The sequence below is a fragment of the Galeopterus variegatus genome, unplaced genomic scaffold, assembly GCF_000696425.1.
Source record: "Galeopterus variegatus unplaced genomic scaffold, G_variegatus-3.0.2 Scaffold2870, whole genome shotgun sequence".
NCBI classification, from domain to species: Eukaryota; Metazoa; Chordata; class Mammalia; order Dermoptera; family Cynocephalidae; genus Galeopterus; species Galeopterus variegatus.
The window spans coordinates 60169-79497 of record NW_007728981.1 but is presented as its reverse complement, the minus strand read 5'-3'; the positions used below and the strand labels follow the sequence as shown (position 1 = coordinate 79497).

The following is a 19329-nucleotide window of genomic DNA, read 5'->3' as shown; positions in this document are numbered from 1 at the left end:
AGATAAGCAGTTGCCAGGGTTGGGGGTGTGGGAGAGGTTGACTACAAAGGAGCAGCACTAGGAAGTTTTGGGGGCTGATGGCACAGTTCTGTGTCCTGGTTGTGGTGGCTGTTTTACAGCTCTATGCATTTGTCAAAACTCAGAACTGTACACCTCAAAGAGTGAAATTTACTGTATGTAAATAAAAATAATAATAAAATAAAATAATTATTACACAAAAATGACAAAACACATTTGTTGTACAAATATGTAAAATACTGAAAAACAAAAAAAAAGAAAATTATAATCACCTGTACTCTCACCTAGAGAGAACAACTATAAGGATGTTGGTGTTTTCTTTCCAGTCTTTTTGCATGTATCAATATGTGTAACTTGTTTTTTAAAATGAAATTGGTAGCATATTTTAATACTGTTTTGTTACCTCTTCTTTCTTAATATATTGGGAGCTCATTTGTTTATTCTGTATCAGCCATAAACATTGTGCTGTGACTTTGTATGTGGCCTAAGTGCCTGGAATCCTTTCTACAACAGGCTGGATGTAAATTTTTAAATACCACGAGCCACACATACCCGCAATGACTATTGAATATTCTGTTGTTACAACTTAAAATTCAGCACAGTATTTGCTCATGATTGCAACTTCACCAGGTCAAATGGAAAATTTTAGACACTGGTAGGAAATTGAGAAAGTCTCCCCAGTGCCTATTTACCCATCTAAAAGAACAACTCCTTGACATGAAAACAGCCACATGGCTATATCCATCATACATTGAGGAAGAGCAGCGTATTCATGGTCTCACTGAGATCACTAAGGTATGAAGAAATACTCCATTTCAAATTTATTCAGCCTTTTTTTTTAAGTGAAAAGAATACCTAAATTATAATGTTTTCCTTAATGTGATTCTAAGGCACAACAGAAACAGACTGTGGACTAACACAAGATTGTTATATACATCTTGAATTAAAAGAGCAACAAACAGGCTGTGGGTAATAATTATGCTCTCAACAAATGTCCTCCCAGAAGCATCAGAGTTTCGGCTCTGTTGTCTTACAGCAACAGTCTGGCAGCTGAGCATGTGTGAGGAGGTATTTTTAAAAGGGAGGCTCCAGGAAATGTGACAACGAATTTCTAGAATCCCCTGGCACAGAGTTAAAAAGAGATTTAAATCGGGAATGTTTTTTTTCCTATAAAGAAGGTAAATAATTCAGCATTCCGCCTCTGAAGTCCCTCAGAGTTTTGGCACAGAGAGCAGCTTCTCTGCATCAAAATAACTATTTTAATGTTAGAATTTCAAAATATTGTCTTTATTTTTTTTTCTTTTCATTTGTTTGTACTCACCCCACCCTTTATAATTAAAACAATCCAATCTTCCATTTTTGTTGAATCCCTGGCCACACACACTTAAACCAAGCAGAGCCCCCCAGAAGAGGTTATTGTCGTTGGTCTCCCTTTGAAGTGCATTCCAGGGAGGCAGGAGCCGGCTGGTGGAAGACGCGTCCTCAGCCAGGGACCCACGGAGGGACCCACGGGGCTGCAGGATGGGGCTGCAGGATGCTTTCAACCGCTGTTTACTTTCTCACCTCCTCTGATCTATTCCATAGGCAAGCTGCAGGCCAGTGGGGAGCTGGAAGGGAAGGAGGCTGGGGGTTTGCTTCCAGGGACACCTTCCACTCACAAGTCAGCATTTGTCTTTCACGTCCCTCACCCCTCCAGCTATTTTACACACCACCCTCTCCCCCCCGACCACTAAGAGGGGGTGTTTTTTTAACCCACATATAATAATTAATTTCAGAGAGTTAGATGAACACAAACACAAAAATTCTCAAGCCCTGATTTTGCAATGGTCTTTCCACCCCCAGCTGGGACATAGAGAAAAAATAAAGTTGGGGGGCAGGGGTGGGGCTACCAGGGGCAGTTTTCCAGATCTTTCTGAAACTGACCTTTAAAATCTGAAGTTGTAACTTTTCTTGATGTGTTGTGAATTCCCAGGACACTAAATTCCACACATATACGTTGAAGAGTATCATAGAACATAATAAGTCCAGTTCAGTCTGTTTCCCAGTTCAGGGAGGAAGTCTGTGTTCAGGACAGTTAAGCAGGCTGCTTCCTGAAATTCTCCTCCAAGCTGTCTGAGGTAAAGGGGTTGGTATTTCCATTTTATAGCTGTGAAAACAGGCTCAGAGAAAATCGAGTAACTTGCCCAATTCTCACATCCGTAGGCAAAAGGACTAAAAATTTGAAAATTTGGGTGTTCATGAGGATGAAATGAAATAGTTTATATAAAGTGCTTAGAACACTGTTCCATGTGTAGTATGCAATATGTAAGAACTGGCTGATGTCTCAGCCTCCCAAACCATTTAACACCATCTAAGCAGCTCCTTCTATTAACTTCCTCGTCGCGCCATGTTCTTTGTAAATATGCTTTCTAATCTTTATAACAGCCCAGCAAAGTAGGTTTTATAAACCATTACTTTTCGAGTGAACAAACTGTCAAGAAAGGTTAAGAATTTAGTCCAAGATGTCACAGCTATATAGTAGCTGAACTGGGATTTGAATTCCAGCTTTTCTTATTTCAGAGGCAGTGTTTCTCGTGTGCCGTGCTGTTTCTGTGCCACGCACTGGGCATGTGCAACAGATCAATCCCTTGACTAGTGTGAGAATTTCAGTGACCAACAGCCTAGAGAAGTGAGAAGCAGTCAGTCTCCCACACAGAACCAGCTACTGACTAGAAAGTCCTTTGTCATATCTGCTTCAAATCTAAGATTAGAGGGGGCTGGCCAGTTATCCCAGTGGTTAGACCGCGGTATTATAGCACCAAGGTCAGGGGTTTGGATCTCCACACCTGCCAGCCACCAAAAAAAAAAAAAAAAAAAAAGGATCTTTTTTCTTTCATGTGATGTTCTATTAATAGTTTCAGAGTCATGGCATGCCCCTGAACTCTTCTTCTGTGCTGTAATAGTTCCCACATCTGCATAGGACATGACACCCGCTGACCCCTCCCCATCCTGATTGTTCTCCTCTGGTCACTCTTGTGAAGACTTTGGTAAAGTGTTGAACAGAGACCTGGATGCAGCCATGAACATGAAGGTTGATTAGAGGTAGGGAGGCCAGCTGGAATATCTAGAAACAGTGATGACCTTCTACTTGAGATAGGAAGGAAATTTGGAGCGTGGTGATATTGCGGTGATGGAATCCACAAGGCTTGTCCATCATTCCATCATTGTTAGTTGTGGTTTGTCCCCCCTTCTAGAATCCTCCATGAGGATAGGGTACTGTCTGTCTTGTCAATTGCTGTATTCCTGCTGCCAAGAACAGTACCTGGCACCTGGTCGTCTCACTAGTATTTTTTTAATAATTAAGTACAGGTGCAAAGGAATGAGTTGTTTTGGGGGCTGAGGAAGACAGAATTTGAACTTGGATGGGTGGTGATGATGGCATTAAGGAAAAGCTTGAGGTTAGTAGGAAGAGCTGTTTTGGCCCAGCCTGAGACATGTGGAGTTTCAGACACCAACTAAACATGTTTGTTTAGGAGTCCAGAGCTGGGCGAGGGCGGCAGTGGTGACTTGCTGAGGTTGTCACATCCTGGATGAGGTGGTGTGACAGGACCTCTGAGGCTGAGTAAGACGTGGCTTGATGAAGAGGGCCCCAAAATACTGAGGAGTCGAGGAGATGGAAGCTTGTCTGGGAGGACAGGGTGGATGGAGGTGGAGTGGGCACTGGGAGGGATCTGTGCGTGGACCTGGTTAACTGGAGCAAGGAAGGCGGTGAGAGACAAAGCCGGGAGCTTGGCTGTGCCTGCTGGCTTAACGTTTGTCCTTCTGCCTAGACTAAAGGAAGCTGAGTGGGTGAGGGCAGCTGGGCCGCCGAGCACCGAGTCAGGGGCCTGAGTCATGTCCTAGACCAGCGTTGGCCAGCAGTCACCCCTGTGTTTCTGTGCAAGCTTTTATGAGCCCGGTGCCCATCCTCTGTCTTTGCTTCACCTGTTGCCACCCCGTTGGCTTGGACCGCTGCTTCTGCTGTATGTTGGACGCCCGCCTTCCATCTCTGCCCGTGCGGGGCAGTGGGTGGCCTGGGCAGTCAGCATACACTAGGTCTGGGCTTCAATTTTACACCTGAATTTAGTTTAAACAAAACAAAACCCTCCCCTGTTTGGATGGAGACATGTTGGTGAGGTTAGTTCTTTTATTTTCTTTTTTCTTTTTTAGTTCTTTTATTTTCAAACCTCGGGTTTTATACTCTTTCTTTCTCTTTCAATTAATGAGCAGAAATAGTGAAATACTTTCATTCAAATAAAATTTTTAAAGTTCTAAACATAGAACTAGTATATTATATAATTTAACTAAGTGAAATGAAATTCTCACCATTCTTCATTCATATTCAAAACTAATTTTATGTTATTACAAAAAGGCTTATAAACCTCCCCTTATTTTTTTTTTTTTAAAGTTGTTTAGCCTGGTTGACTCATTATGATGAGTTTCACACTTTGGTTTAATCTCCCCAAGGTGAAAGTTGACCAGAAAGAAGTTGTCTCACCTCTCAAAAGATAGTGTGACTTTTTAAATTGTTTTTGGTTTTGCTTTTGTTTTTTGAGATGGGAGTACAGACCATGAGATAATGATTATCAGTCAACATTTACTAAGTGATCTTGTGTGCCAGGCACTGTTCAAAGCACCTTGCATGTCATTACTCCACTTTATTGTCGCAGCAGCTCTGCTGGGTGGGCACTCTTATTGTCCCCACTTTACAAATGAGAAACAGAGAGGTTAAATAACTTCAGGGGGATGGCAGGGCCAGGGTTCAGATGCAAGCATCTTGCCCCAGAATTCCTGCTCCTGACCTCTCTGCCCTCCTGTTCATCCTGTTTCAGGAGCAGGGAATGGTGCAGTGGGACCATTATGTGAGGATGGGTCTGCACCCGGCTAGCTGTGTTGTATACAATAGGTTATATTATTTCACTCATGTTAGTGGTTGAAGAAGGTGAGATTGAACGTTTTTAGTTTATTTTTTCTATTACCAATCACAACTTAAAATACTTCCTCTTGAATTCCAGTAATATTTTTCATTTATTCATTGAGCAAATATTTATTGAGTACCTACCATGTGCCTAGTAGCACTGTTAAAGAAAGGTAGTGGGGATATAGGAGTGAGCATGACAAATAAGGTCTCCCTCATGGAGCTTACATTCTGGTAGGAAACATAGAATAAATACCTAAAGTTGCTGTGAAAAAAATTAATGCAGGTTAAGAGACAGAAAATGAAAGGCAGGAGCATCTCTTAAGAGATTGCACGTGTGGGAGACAGGCATCAAGTGAGGGAGTGAGCTTCGGGGAGATCTGAGGGGCGCAGATGCTGGAAGTGGGAGCAGCAGCAAAGAGACCAGGAGACTGGATGGGAGTGAGCCGGGGAAGCAGTCAGAGACCAGGGAGGAACGGTGGTCAGGCTTCACGCAGGGCCTGGTTGGCTACAGTGAGGACCTGTCTCCATTCACCATCCAGGTGGGGCAAGAAGCAGGTGGGTTGGGAGCAGGGGGCCACGTGATCTTCACTCTGGGTGCTGTGTGGAATGACCTGTGACTCAAGAATGATCTTGGAATTATCTTAGAGAAAGGTTGTATTGTAAATAATAACTTTCTAACTCAGACTAGCCTAATTTATATTTTAAAGTATTATTCAGGTACATTCAACACTGTTTCTTATTCTCTTTCATTTGTTAGTCATTTGAAGGTGGAACATGATACTGTGAGCCCCCGAGAGACAGAATATAGGATTCCCTGTTATGATGACTCATGGTCAAGCCTTCAGAGTAGTCAGGGAAACAGCATCTATGCTGAGAAATGGAGCTTCAGTTTTCTTTAATTCGAAATAAAGGGAGCAAATATGAAATGGCACAGTGAACATTTCCCCCTATAGGTTCTTTCCCATGTAGGTTCTTTCAGCTCTGGTTATTATAAATAGTCCTTTTGAACTTTATTTATGTATTTAGCCACATGCAAGCATTGTTTTATGTGATATCTATTTGAATTATGCTAGGAGTAATTTAAATAAAGAGAAGGGCCGGCCCGGTGGTGCACTGGAGAGTGCGCCGCCTGGGAGCACGGTGGCGCTCCCACCTAGGGTTCAGATCCCATGTGGAGACCGGTTCCCGCTCACTGGTTGAGTGCGGTGCAGGCGCGACACCGAGGGTTGCGATCCCGTTACCGGTCAGTAAAAAAGACAAAAAGGAAAAAAATAAATAAATAAAGAGAAAAGTTTAGAACTGTTATTTTATATCTGGTTTCTGATATTTGTTTTTACAATTTAAATTTTATTTTTGTACCATATGTCATTACATATAACGAATAATTTATATACATTATGTATATAATGTATGTATTTTTTTCCCCATGAAGTTCCAGAAATGATTCTTATTATATTTAGATTCAGACCTCCTGGAAATTGCAAATTCAACCTGTATTTCTTAAGACATATGGTAATAAATATAAAGAAATTTAGCCATCTCATCAACTTTTATGTTTAAAAGGGGTATTTGTTTAGAGTAACATTTATTCAGAATTGTTGATTAATGGAATATTCTAGTTAAAGTTGATTTTTCAGATAATGAAGGTTATTACCCAAAGGATCCTTGCATTTGCTGTTTATAAAGAACTAGAAATTTTATTGCTGTCTAGATGTTTTCAGACTGGGGTTGGGGGCATATGTATGCATGAGTGTTTGAGGCTGGTGAGTTCTAGGCTCCTTAGGCTAGGTTTAATCCCAGTTGTTCTTCTATATGAGGCTTTCAGGAAACCTTTGGTTGGATAATAAGGTTTCTATTGCACATTGCCCACCATGTAAAAACACTATCAGAAAAGAATCGATTTTCCTAGGTTTATTAAGAAGGTAGTTCCAAGATATCGATGATGGTCTAAAATCATCTTTTATAAAATCTACATTTTTTTATTTGCTTTTTATGGATTAATGAATAAAATTTGTTAGTTAAGTATTCTGGTTATTTGCAGTCTAGATGAACAGAAGTGAACCAGAGGCCCTCTCTAGCTCCTGGGTATTTATTTCAGTATAAATTAACAATACAGTTTCTTATCAATCAGGTCTTTCACTGTTCGTAAGAATCATGCTACCATAACTCCTAGTAACAGCACATTGAACTCTAGTAACCGAAAGTTTTTATAGCTGATGACTTCACTGGGACTTGTCTAGACAGCAGTTACTGTCTAAAGTCATAGCATGTCAGGGCTGGAAGAGATCTAACAAAGGTACTGAAACTTAGATAGCCTGAATGTTCTATTTGCCATTGTAGCCACGGTTTTGGGGTTTGAGGATTGGTGAGACCCATGACTTCAGCACGGAAAGTGGGAAACTGATAGGTATAAATATGGGGAAGGGCCTAACCTTGGTTTTGGATACAAATATAAACAAACAAAAGTATTTTTCTCTGGAAACAACAGCAAATTTAAAAGGAATTTGACGTCTGGTCATTTCTGTCAAAATGAGAAAGACTCCTGCAGGTTATACCTCGAAAAAATAATTGTAGTCCATAAATATGTCACCCTTCTGTCCTTGGCAAAATAATGCAAGCTTTAAAGAAATGCTTGCATTATACTATTTGCTAATGAAATCCATATGCTGTCAACTGTCATTTTCTGTGCGGTTTGGATTTGTTCTGTGTGGTTCCCCAACCTTTACCCATTTCAGTCAAGTCAACAAGATAGTTCGTCAAATAGAAAAGCTCATTTACTTTTTTTAAACAAACTTTTTAACTGGTGTTTTCCTTTCCTGGCTATTGACATACAACTGCTAGATGTATTTTAATATAGAGCCTAAACTCTGTAACCCCACGGCTTTACCTGGCCTATAAATGACAATGATTGGAATGTACCTGCTAGTCCAGAGGAGTCTTAGATTTGGCCTCAGTGTCCAGCATAGAAATAGCCTGTGTCTGAGAAAGTCGCTTGAGAGGGCTTTGTATGATTTCGGTGTTTGAACACTTGTGCGGGTCAGGCGGTTGCAACGTCAGTGCCCTGAGGTCAAACATGAGCTGAGCTTCCCATTAGCTTTGTGAATGGGAGAAAGTGACTTACGTCTATAAAACTTTTGTCAGGGCAAGAACACTAACAATTTCCTGATGACTTTGACTTACTGGGACTAAATATAACATGCTTTGTATTTGGTAGAAAGTTCTCACGTGAGGTGTACTCTGCTCCAGCCCTGTTACAATGAATGTGTTAACTCCTGCCTTCATCTGATTGTCACCCTTCTGTAGGAAGCTGCCCTCTGTAGACAGCTCCCCATGGAGGCCGAGACTCTGGCCACAGTCCAGGCTGCTGTCAACCCACCCGCCATGACCCCAGACATGAGATCCATCACAAATAATAGCTCAGATCCTTTCCTCAATGGGTAAGTTAACATTTTGGGGCCACTTATCTCTTCATTATGCAGTCTAGACTATAATGGGGTCTTTGTCTACATTGGGAAAAGATGGGGAGCTTGAGGGTTGGGGGTAGAGGGGGGATATGGGGGAGTGGCAGAAAAAAGAAAAGCAGAGGAAGTCATTTTTTAAAGTTCTCAAATTCGGAAATTGGTGATATGACATGGAGTAAACCCCATCAGTAATTTGAAAATGGGCATGAACGTATGATTTAAACAAGATGGCATTGTCTCGTAATTATCCTTGGAAGAATCTTGTGGTTTTATGTAGCCAACAGGAGATAAAGCATGTCATGTAGCAAATTGAGAGCAAAACAATTAAGAGATGGTGTTTATGGTGAAATGTGAATAGGATCTGTAGTTGAGTTAATAGTATTCTGTAATGCCAGTTTCCTGGTTTGGGGAGTTGTACTATGGTTATGTCAGATGTTATCACTGGGGAGCTGGGTGAAAGGTCCGTGCAGACGCTCTGTACTCTCTTTGCATCTCTTATGTGAGTCTAAAATTACCTCACAATTAAAAAATTAATTGAAACGGAGATGATGTTTTTAAGAAATGAAACATAGGAGCAGTAGGAAAAGATAATTTAGTCAAAAATATTTGTCTATGTAGAAGTAGTCAACCTTAATTTTTACCTTTTATACCTAAATAAAGGGCAGTACTGTATTTCCTGTTTTCTCTGCCCTCGCAGAGGCTGCTGGCAAACAAGTACGCTGACCTGCATTTTAAAAGAGAGAGAGAGGGGGGATGAGAACAAATAGTAACCGAAATAATGAAGGAATGCGGTTTTTAAGTTGTTGATTTTAAACTATTTAAAGTACAGGAAGTATAAAGAATATCACGAGTTACTCATGTACCCACCACCCAGATTTGCCACATTTCCATCCCAATTTTATTTTTCTTAGTAAACAGAATGTTACAATCAATGTTTTAATCCCTCCCTCCCCATCACCACTGAAATCTCGCTTCTTCCCCTCTGTCCCCAGGGGTAGCCACTGTTCAGAAGCGGGCGTGTGTTTACCACACATGTCTTTATACTTCTTACTGCCTGTTAGTGTGTATGTCCATAAGCAATATTCAGCATTGTTCTCTGTTGTTTAAACTTTTACATAAATGGTATCACACTCTATATGTAAAATAGTGTTCAAATGGTTGTTTTGAGAAGAAAAGGAAATCAATGTCAATTTACTATGAATAGCCAGATGTGTTTGCTTACAACTTATTAACTTTGTTGACATTAGAATGTATATTTCAAAATTCAAGGGAGGTGCAGAGTCTGTTTCCTTTGACTACCTGGAAAGTTGGATAGGATAACAGAACTACACTAGCTTAGAGTTTTTGTGACTGTATTTTAATTTTGACATTTATTTATGGGCTCACACCGAAGTTTCTCCGTCTTTTGCTCTCCAGAGGACCCTATCATTCGAGGGAGCAGAGCACTGACAGCGGCCTGGGGTTGGGGTGCTACAGTGTGCCCACGACTCCAGAGGACTTCCTCAGCAACGTGGACGAGATGGACACAGGTGGGAGCAACGCCTGCACCTACCTGCGGTGTGTTCGTGTCTGTACCATGGTGACTTTGGTCATCTCAGTTCTCAAATCCAACCAGAAACACTGAATCTCAACAACACAAAACGGTGACTGAAAAGCCACCCAACCCCCATGCTCTATTAATAGACTCTAGCCCCTGCCCGTGGTTCATACAAATATAGTTTTACATCTGGGCACAGGATTTTAAGTTCTACTTTTTATTTTACTCATCCTTGCTTCGTGTAGCCCCTTCCTCACGATTGCTTTGACGTACCACTGTCTGCTTTGCTGCTCCGCCACAGTGGGACATTTGCGCTGGTCTAGTTTTGGTTGTAATGTATGAGCCACTTTTTCTCCTGGGAATTGGTACTGGTTTATGGTTCTGCCAGCATGCGGATTTTTTCATGTCATTCATGCATTTGGGAAGCAATCAGCAGTGGGCATGTGGAAAGTTAAGCAACTCAGAGGATTCTAAATTATAAGCTCCAACTTCCAACATGGCAATGATGTCCTCCATCAGCAATTAAAAAGAAGAGGGTCAGGGTGACTTTTACCTAGTTCCCAGCCTGTGCGTCCTCAGGTCAGGCCTCAGCAGGCTTCCTGAATTACCTCCCTTTTTTCCCTGTTCTCAAGGAGTGAGACCTCCAACTGCAAAAACTGAATTTAGTCTTATTAGCCTAATCTAGACTTAATTATGAAACTCATAACCCCCCAGAAGATACTCTAAGAACCAAAAATAAATGAAGCTGAAGTATTCATTATTTGGAGTAATTCCTGTAAGTTTCTCCTCCATTATCATTGATGATAGAAAATTAATTGTTCTATAATGAAAGTAAAAAATTGCTTTCCCCAAAGCATCTGTCTATAGCGCCTGTAGTTTGTTTCACTCTGCTCCTAGGTGCTTCCTCTTCATTCTGTGAATCTAAATGGTTGGTAAGACCAAGAATTAAATTTGTAGCCAGGTGTCTCATGAGTGCAGTGTCCTGAAGCAGCTCCCCCAGGCTGTCATCTTTGTGCTTAGAGGATTGCACAGACTGTCCTGTGAGGAGTCACACAAGAATAGTTTGAACTGTTTGTTTTGCTGTTCTTCAATTTATTACTTCTGTTTTGTCTTTCTCTCCATGTCCCATTCCCCCCTCCCCTTTCATCTCTCTATTGTTTGGTGTGAGATTTATTTTGCTCTGTTTGGAACATCTTTATTATGAAGTGGCTCCTTCCTATGTTAATAATTGTTTACTTTCATCTTTTAAACTCTGGGAAGCCAGTAAGGATAAAAAGCAAAGTTAAATAAGAAACTCAGGAGAGCTCAGTGTAAGCTTGACATTAAAAAAAAAAATGGATTCTATTCTACATCTCTTTAAAATGACCTCAAGTGGGTAAATAGGGAGTATTTTGAAACCATAACATGGAATTAAGTGGTATTCTGAATAGAACATAATCTTTGCAGACAGTGTGGAATTCTTGCTTCTCCACTCCTGGTAGTAGCTTTGGTAAATTACGTAACCTCTGCGGGCCTCAGATTTCTCACTTATAAAGTGGGAGTAATATGCTCACCTCATAGTGTGAGGAGTTCTAAGATCACAGAGCCTGGCACAAAATCCCTTCTAAGTAGGCTGACATAGTGTACAAAACGGACTTAGTAATTGTTGGGGTTCCAAGTTAACCTGGTTAGGTGAGTGTCAGCTCATTGAGTTTAGGGTCATCTCTGTGAAGTCTTTTTAGGAAGGGGACATAAACCCTTTCAACAGGAGAAATGTAATTACAGAGTAACAAGATGAAGAAAAGCCATGGGTGGGCGGAGTTTAAACGGGGCTAGAAAAGATCTGTCAGGCCTGCTGGCCACACGCTGGCCACGCACTGACCACGCACTGACCACGTGCTGAGTGGGAACGAGCCAGCTCAGCACTCCGTTTGCAGAACACACGTGGAAGCAACAGCTGGACTTGGTGCGAGGATAGAGGGTGGGGAATAGCACGAGTGGAGGCTGGAAGTCATCCATTCTTCCAGAACGTTCTGCACTAGTCACACTCTTAAGAATTGCCTGGTTTTGGTCTCTCCCACTTTTTAAGTAGATAAAACTGCAAAGACCAAAAAGCTTACTGTGAGATTGCAGAGTTGCTCCAAAGAGAGATATTTTAACATTGTTAACCTTAATGAAGAAGCTTACCTGGTCTCATGCTTTCCATGTCTGAGAAAGAATAAGAGGAATTATTTAAAACATTTCATTTGGCTTAAAAAAAAAATGTGTTCTTGAGTATTAGAAAGTTAAAATGGGAACTCAGTAGAGACGGGTGATCCTAATTGGAGATAAAAAAGACGTCCAGCACTTTAGATCAGATAGTTTTTTAGGACAGATAATTTTTTGAGCCTCATTTCCATCTCTTTCACTCTAATGGGTAGAAAAAATTTATTTTGGACTTTTTTTTTCCTATTTTGATGTTTTCCATTATCAGTAACACTGTATTGAGTCATGTTGTTGAACTTGATTTAATTTTTTAAATTACTGCCCTTTGCAATGAAAATCCTGTAAAATACTGCCTAAGAGTCACTGATATTTATTTTGTGACTTCTAGAAAAGCCATTATGCTTTGCTACCACCAAAATGTAAGCTTAATCATGTTTCCATCATCACTTGGAAAGATGTAATTTTTCTCCTTGGAAAACACATAGAGTTGAAATGAATTTTCTGCAGTTTTGCTCAGAATAGTGAAACTTCTGTGCATGCTTTTCTGGAAGGCTACTGCAATTGAGAGATAAAAAAGCTAATTTAACAAGTTTCTTTAAAATGATTCTATGGTAGAAGCTGACCTTAGTTATTAATGCTTCTTAATCTTTGAGGTAGATTTTATCCCTTCAGAAAATTGTTTGTTTGAGGCTGTTTGAATTAATCAGTTGTTCTGATATCGTATAATTAATAGTGGCTGAGTTCCTAGGTTTTTTTCTCTCTCAGCACAATCAACAGACATTTATTATATTTTTGTATGTATGGAACCCAGAGCCATGAATATGTGGCAGACAGTATATGGCACTTTTAACTTCTGGAGAAAATACTATAATCCTAATTTCCAGCTGGGCTCCGTGGGCATCAGACAAGTTATGTGTGTCCAGGGTCACACAGCTGAAAAAGCTCAGTCTAATGACGCAATTCAGTGTGTTTTCTCCCATACTGTTACATTGTTACATGTAAAGAGTGTTATGTCATTCCTGTCATATCCTAGACACCTTGTTAGGACACTTAACTCTTCTCTAGTACAGCATTTTCTCAACTCTGTTCTGGAGAACTCTAGTTCTATTAGGATATATGTTCTGCCAAGATAGGATTAAGTCATTAAATGGGCTTAAGATATAGTGGCTTAAACAAAATAAAAACAGATTTGTTGAAGGACTTTGAACCTTAATATGCTCCTGTGCATTGTGACTCGCAGGCATGTGAGAAAGGTAGATGGTTGTGGGGTGTATGTGCTGTGCAGGGAGGGGACGGTCTGCAGAACCACTCTATAAATGATGCCTAAAGCCATCAGTGAAGAGAGATTATTTTTTAAAGTTCTCAATTGGCTTGATTGCGTTTCTAGAATTGGCTGATACTTCGTTTCACAAAATAGAACAAGTGTTTGGTTTTATAGACAGGAAAAGGTGAAGAAAGCAGAAACAAAAAACAAAAAGTGGGATTGGTCATTTTAAAGTTACTTTCCCTGCACGGTGGGGACAGAGAGACAGAACAATAGGAAAGAAACCGCTTATTTCACATCATGTTACTTTGGGCCGTCCTTTTTGTGTAAGGATTAAAGCAGAGGGAACTTCATTATCATGCCTATTGAAGATTGAAGCTGGCCTGTTGGGGAAATTGGTGATATATCTCTCTCCTGATTTCTCAGAAGGTCAGACCACTACGAGGTTTAGGTTTGGTGGTATGGAATTTAGTAAGGGTGACTCCGTTTTTATTTTTATTCTGGTCTTTTGGGGCCTAATGCAGCAATTTAGTCCAAAATATTGGCCTTCTATAATTTTTATTTAACACTTCCTGCCTTCTGGTCAGGCTGTCACCCAGGTGACCAAAACAGGGCTTCAGTGCTATTCTCAGTTACCATCAAAGACAGCTTCTTAATAACATGGTTAAAAGAAACTCTGTATTATCTTTGAACATAAAGAAGGATGATATGGGTAAATATAAGCTTATCATTAAATCTGTAGATTATAGCTCTGTAAGAAGGTATTTATCACAGCGGGGGCCTCTCTGCTTTTCTGCAAAGCAGCTCTTCCTGCCTCTGTCATGGGAAGGCACAGATTGTAGGCCAGATCCACAGTGCCTTTTACATGCCCCTTTCTTACGTCCCTGGACTTTTCCATTCTGGACCACGTCTACCCAGAAACAATTTTGGGATTTCCCCTGGCCTCTCTGCACTTCCTAGAGTGAGGGTCAGTAATGTGATAGCTAAAGACATGAAGATGGGAGTTATGTTAACACATGAACTGTCCCTCTTTCAAGAGCTTAAAAGGAGGAATTAAATGGTTTCCCTTCATTCTGTTATAGGAGAAAACGCAGGACAGACACCCATGAACATCAATCCCCAGCAGACGCGTTTCCCTGATTTCCTTGACTGTCTTCCGGGAACGAATGTTGACCTAGGAACTTTGGAATCTGAAGATCTGATCCCCCTCTTCAATGATGTAGAGTCTGCTCTGAACAAAAGCGAGCCCTTTCTCACCTGGCTGTAATCACTACCATTGTAACTTGGATGCAGCTGTGACCTGACATTTCCTGGGCCTCTTGGAAAAAGCGGTGGAGCAGAGCAAGTCTGCAGGTGCACCGCTTCTGCCTTCATGACTAATGCTCCCTCCTTTCCATGTGGCCAGTTGAATCATTGCCTAGTTTTGATTGACAGTAACTTAAGTTAAACATAAGTAAATATTCTATTTTCATTTTTTGCAAGCCTGCATTCTTATGACAGATGATGCAGAATTGTGTCTGCAGGATTGAAAATGCAGGATTGCTTTTCTTTTTTTCTCTCTGCTGCCCCATGGCTAAGCTTTATGGGTATTAATTGAAATCTATACATCAATTGATTATAAACCATAAAAAGCTGACCACAGGCAGTGAATTCTGATGGGCAGCTTGGTCCAGGAAATGTGCACAAAATTAGACCTGATTTACAGTTTCAAAAACTGTGTTAATGACAGTAGTACCAAATGCTTTAAAAACTATTTAACTTGAGCTTTAAAAATCATTGTATGGATAGTAAAATTCTGCTGAAAGGAATATGATGTAGTTTTGAATCCATGCTGGCTCCAATGGCTCTTACTACTCTGTATTTACAAAGGCACACACAGTCCTATCGTAGTCTATCCTTCATCGTGTTACTGCATAGCATCTAGACAGCTTAGTCCTTCCAGCGGAGGGTAACCGCATCATTAGTCACAGTTTGTACACTACAGATTTTCTGAAAGAGACCAGTTTGGTACTAATTACGAGCATTTAATAAACAGAACTTTTTGAAAATTGCAACTTGGATTTTTAAAAATTGCAGCTTAGAATTTGATGTTTATTTTATAAAGCACTGTAATTTTGTAGCTGATGACAAAGGCAGACAAATGCTTTTGATAAATTGATGGCGACTGTATTTTTGTCTTTTGAAACTATTCTGAAACATCAGGACAACATAGATTTCAACCTGATGGCACTTGCAATAAGCTGTTGCTTTGTAACTTCTGAAGCCTTGTCAGGTTTGCTTTCAAGATTTCATAAGTGTTTGAAATAATCCTATCTATGAAGCTGTTTGAAGGATGAAGCAGATCTCTGACTGACGTATAAAAAAGTGCCCTCAGAGGGCATAGGGTGGAGATACATGTTTCTGAATTCAGTAAAATTGATTCCTAAATGTATTATCCTAACCCTGTTTGCTACAGTTGGTATAAAAACACATGAAATATGTATTCAATACCTCTTATGTAACCAAAAACTTTTTTTTATTAGCTTTTAAGGACTAAGAGAGCATCCTGTTCACCTGGCATGGGGTCTGCCTGCATTGCCAGTGAAGTCCTCAACTGTTTAATATTTTGAACTGACATTATTTATAATCTATGAATTTAATCTCTTTTTTGAAAGACATTAATAATTCAGGTCTCTGAGAGGAAACTTCAATTCCCATAAGGGGCTTATTTGTTGGGGATCTTAAATAAGAGCCTTTTTGACCTATCAGAATATAGATATACTGAGTACATTTGATCTTGTTGGGAAGAAGGCAAGTGAAAAGGTCAGAGATGAAGTAGTGAAGTTATGGAATATAGTGAAAAGGATACTAGTTGTGAAATGGGAAGAGACAAGTTATAAGCACCCCAAAAGCAAGACAAGCAGGAGGTGTGAGAGGTGCCCCAAAAGAACAAAGCAGCAATCTTCTAGTACAACCTTTATACCAAAAGACTCTGTTGCAGAGGACAAGAAGCCTTTGGTGCACTTTATATGGGCAGAGGGGGCAGGGCCAGCAGGGCTTCATCCACGCTGATACTGAACATGTAGGCGGATGAAAGCATAGACCTGCTGTTGCTTCCAGCACTAGGAAGAGATTTCTTTTTCCTGAAGGACCCATGGCTTATGTTCCCCTGATTCCTTTTGTTCTCTCTAAGCACTCAGAGAGATGAGGGTAGATGTTTATGTTGCTACTAAATTGAAGGGAGCACTATTTCTTTTTCTTTTTTGTTAGCAAAAATTGCAAAAAGAGTTGTACATTCTTTCAAAAAAAAAAAAAAAAAAAAAAACAAGGGACCTAACAAAGCTCAGCAGTGTTACTGTATTTTTAAAAAAATATTTTTATAGACTCATTTTCAGGTTATTAAATGTAAAAGAAACAGGTACCCCATCTTTTTTTTAAAAGTAGTTAAATCATTGATGGCTTATATTACCAATTTTTAGAAGTAATTTTCTAATAAGCTTGTGGCATTAGAAAATACTAGAAGAGTTTTCTTAGTGAAATTAGTTGGAACATTTGTTAAAGAATATAATAAATATTTTTTCAGAATAAAAATATGGACCCTTGATTCTGTGTTTACTAATAGATAAAGCCAGATATAATTTTTTGTTGTTGTCTTTAAGGCCATAACATATGGTCCTTGTTACAGAACACTAAAGCTAGAAATCTAAAGTAAGAGCAACTTTTCAGTGGCTATTTCCTGTTATTATAAGTGTTAAAACCCCTGCAGAATTCATGATAAGGTGCTATTTATACTATATTTCTTATTATAAAAATACTGCCAGGATATCTAGGCTTTTTCATCCTAAATCAATCAGTAAATTCACTATTTCACCCCAAAATTTTGTCAGAGAAAAGGCGTATTAAAAAGTAAAATTGAAAAACAATTTCAGAGATCTTCCTTTCAGGGTGTTTTTTTTCCTAATAAAATACACTTTCTTGAAGTAAATACATTGTCAAAATCTAATTGTAATTCTGTTAAGTCTAAGTGATTGTTAGACAGTGTTTCACCATAGTATTTAGGATGTGAAATGCTATTTTTTTCATTGACTACACAATATACGTGAAGCACATAAAACAGTAAAAAATTTAGTGTGTGGGGTGCTGTTGACTCCGACTTGGTAGAAAAGCTCTCTGCAGGAGAAGGTGATCTGGAGTGAGAGACGTTTTGCTAATTATAAGTTATGTTCTCTTGATGTAATTAGAAAGTAACTTCTGAAAGTACAACATATGAAAAAAAAATAAGCTGTTAAACAAAAAGGAAGTTGTAGATTAATTTAATTGGGAAAATGGGCAATTGACAGAGACCGTTTCCCTAACACACTACATCATTTATGTGCTAGTACTTTAACTTTTTACAAAATTTACTTCTACATTTTGTAATATGAAATATGTCTGTTTATTTTTAATTTAGAATGTGATACGTACAGAAAGTAATGCAGCCAAATCAATCAGATCAAACTATTTTACCTGGAGTTTGGTACTGGTTTTTATTTCTGATTCTGTATAAGAAAAATAAATGCAATTGAATTTCCACTTGGAGGCTTTGTCTTTTCATTATTTGCATGTGTGCCTTTTGCTGAGGGTTTTGGGTGGTACTGAAGAGAGGCTTATGTAACCCTCCTGGCAGACAATGAAAGAAAGGAAGTTCTGTAGGCAAACATTTTTTGGCTCACATACCTGGCCTTCAACATTCTAAATGTCAACAGAATTCTGGTTTCTGCTTTATTTGAAGTAGCCCCCTGAGATTTTTAAAGATACGTGTTTTTAAAAAAATTACACTGTTCTGTCAACACCCTCACAGATTTGATGAGACGTCAGAACTATAGGACTCTCGTTCTTGTCTGTTGTTAACAATATGTTGTGGCTTCGTTTGTTGTCAAAACTAAAACCAAAACAACAGCCCCATCATTCGTTCTGAGTTTGGGCTTGTGGCAGTACATTTTCTCTGTCTGTTGAGACCTCTGGTTTTCACTGTTGAGCTGATACCTTTGTCGTCCCCTTGACGAGCATTAGGTGAGAACACTCTTTAGCAGAAACATTCCACTAAACAACAAAAAGAGAGCTGTTTGTAGAAACAACTTACCAACACTCCAGAGTCTAATTCTCATGCGTCTTTTTAAAAACTGTATTTGATCATCACTTTTACGGAAATATGTGCTCATTGTTGAAAATGTTACAAATACCAACATGTGTAAAGAAAAAAGTAAAAGTTCAGTATCCCACAAATCTCAGACTTTTAAAAATATATTTAAGTTAGACTCTTTCCTGTAAGTTGGATTTTAACAAAAAACCAATTACACATGCTGTTTCTATGCTTTTATTTTTTCTCTTAATAATAACTGATATTACTAATATTTATTGAGCATTCTCTGCTAGGCACTATGCAAAACACTAAGTACATATTATCTGATTTAATCTGCACAGTAATCATCATTCAATAATATTCCTATCCTGACTTCAGATGAAGAAATTGAGGTAAAGAGAGGTTAAGTAATTTGCATAAGGTCACACAGTAAGCAACAATATATTCAGTGTCTCATGGGCACCTCTTAATGCCAGTACATGTAGTTGTATATCTCATTATTTTAAACCATGAGTAAAATTCTTTTGTATGTACATCCCCTATTGGTTGCTTTCAGTTTTTGCCTCTACTAACAGTGCTGCAGTAAACAGCCTGCTTTTGTGTGTATATAGCTAGAGGATAAATTCCTAGGAAAGGAATCACTGCATCAAAAGATATGTAATTTCAAGGTTTGATAGATTCTGCCAATATTTTTCCCAAAAAGATCTGTACTAATTTATACTCCTAACAACAGTGTATGCAAAAAGCCTGTTTCATCACTGTCAACCTAGAACTGGATGTTGCTTAACTTAAATCTTTGCAAATATGATAGATGGAAAGTATATT

General features: G+C 39.2%; 1 protein-coding gene across 1 annotated transcript in view; it reads left to right on the top strand.

Moving 5' to 3' along the window:
* Nucleotides 1-17960, top strand: part of WWTR1 (WW domain containing transcription regulator 1) — a 124571-nt gene extending 106611 nt beyond the window's left edge. The window contains exons 6-8 of the mRNA XM_008583253.1: nt 8261-8394; nt 9835-9947; nt 14486-17960. Of these exons, the coding sequence (XP_008581475.1) occupies nt 8261-8394; nt 9835-9947; nt 14486-14670 (432 nt within the window). The 3' untranslated portion in view covers nt 14671-17960. The remainder of the gene's footprint in view (nt 1-8260; nt 8395-9834; nt 9948-14485) is intronic.
* Nucleotides 17961-19329: the final 1369 nt, after the last annotated feature.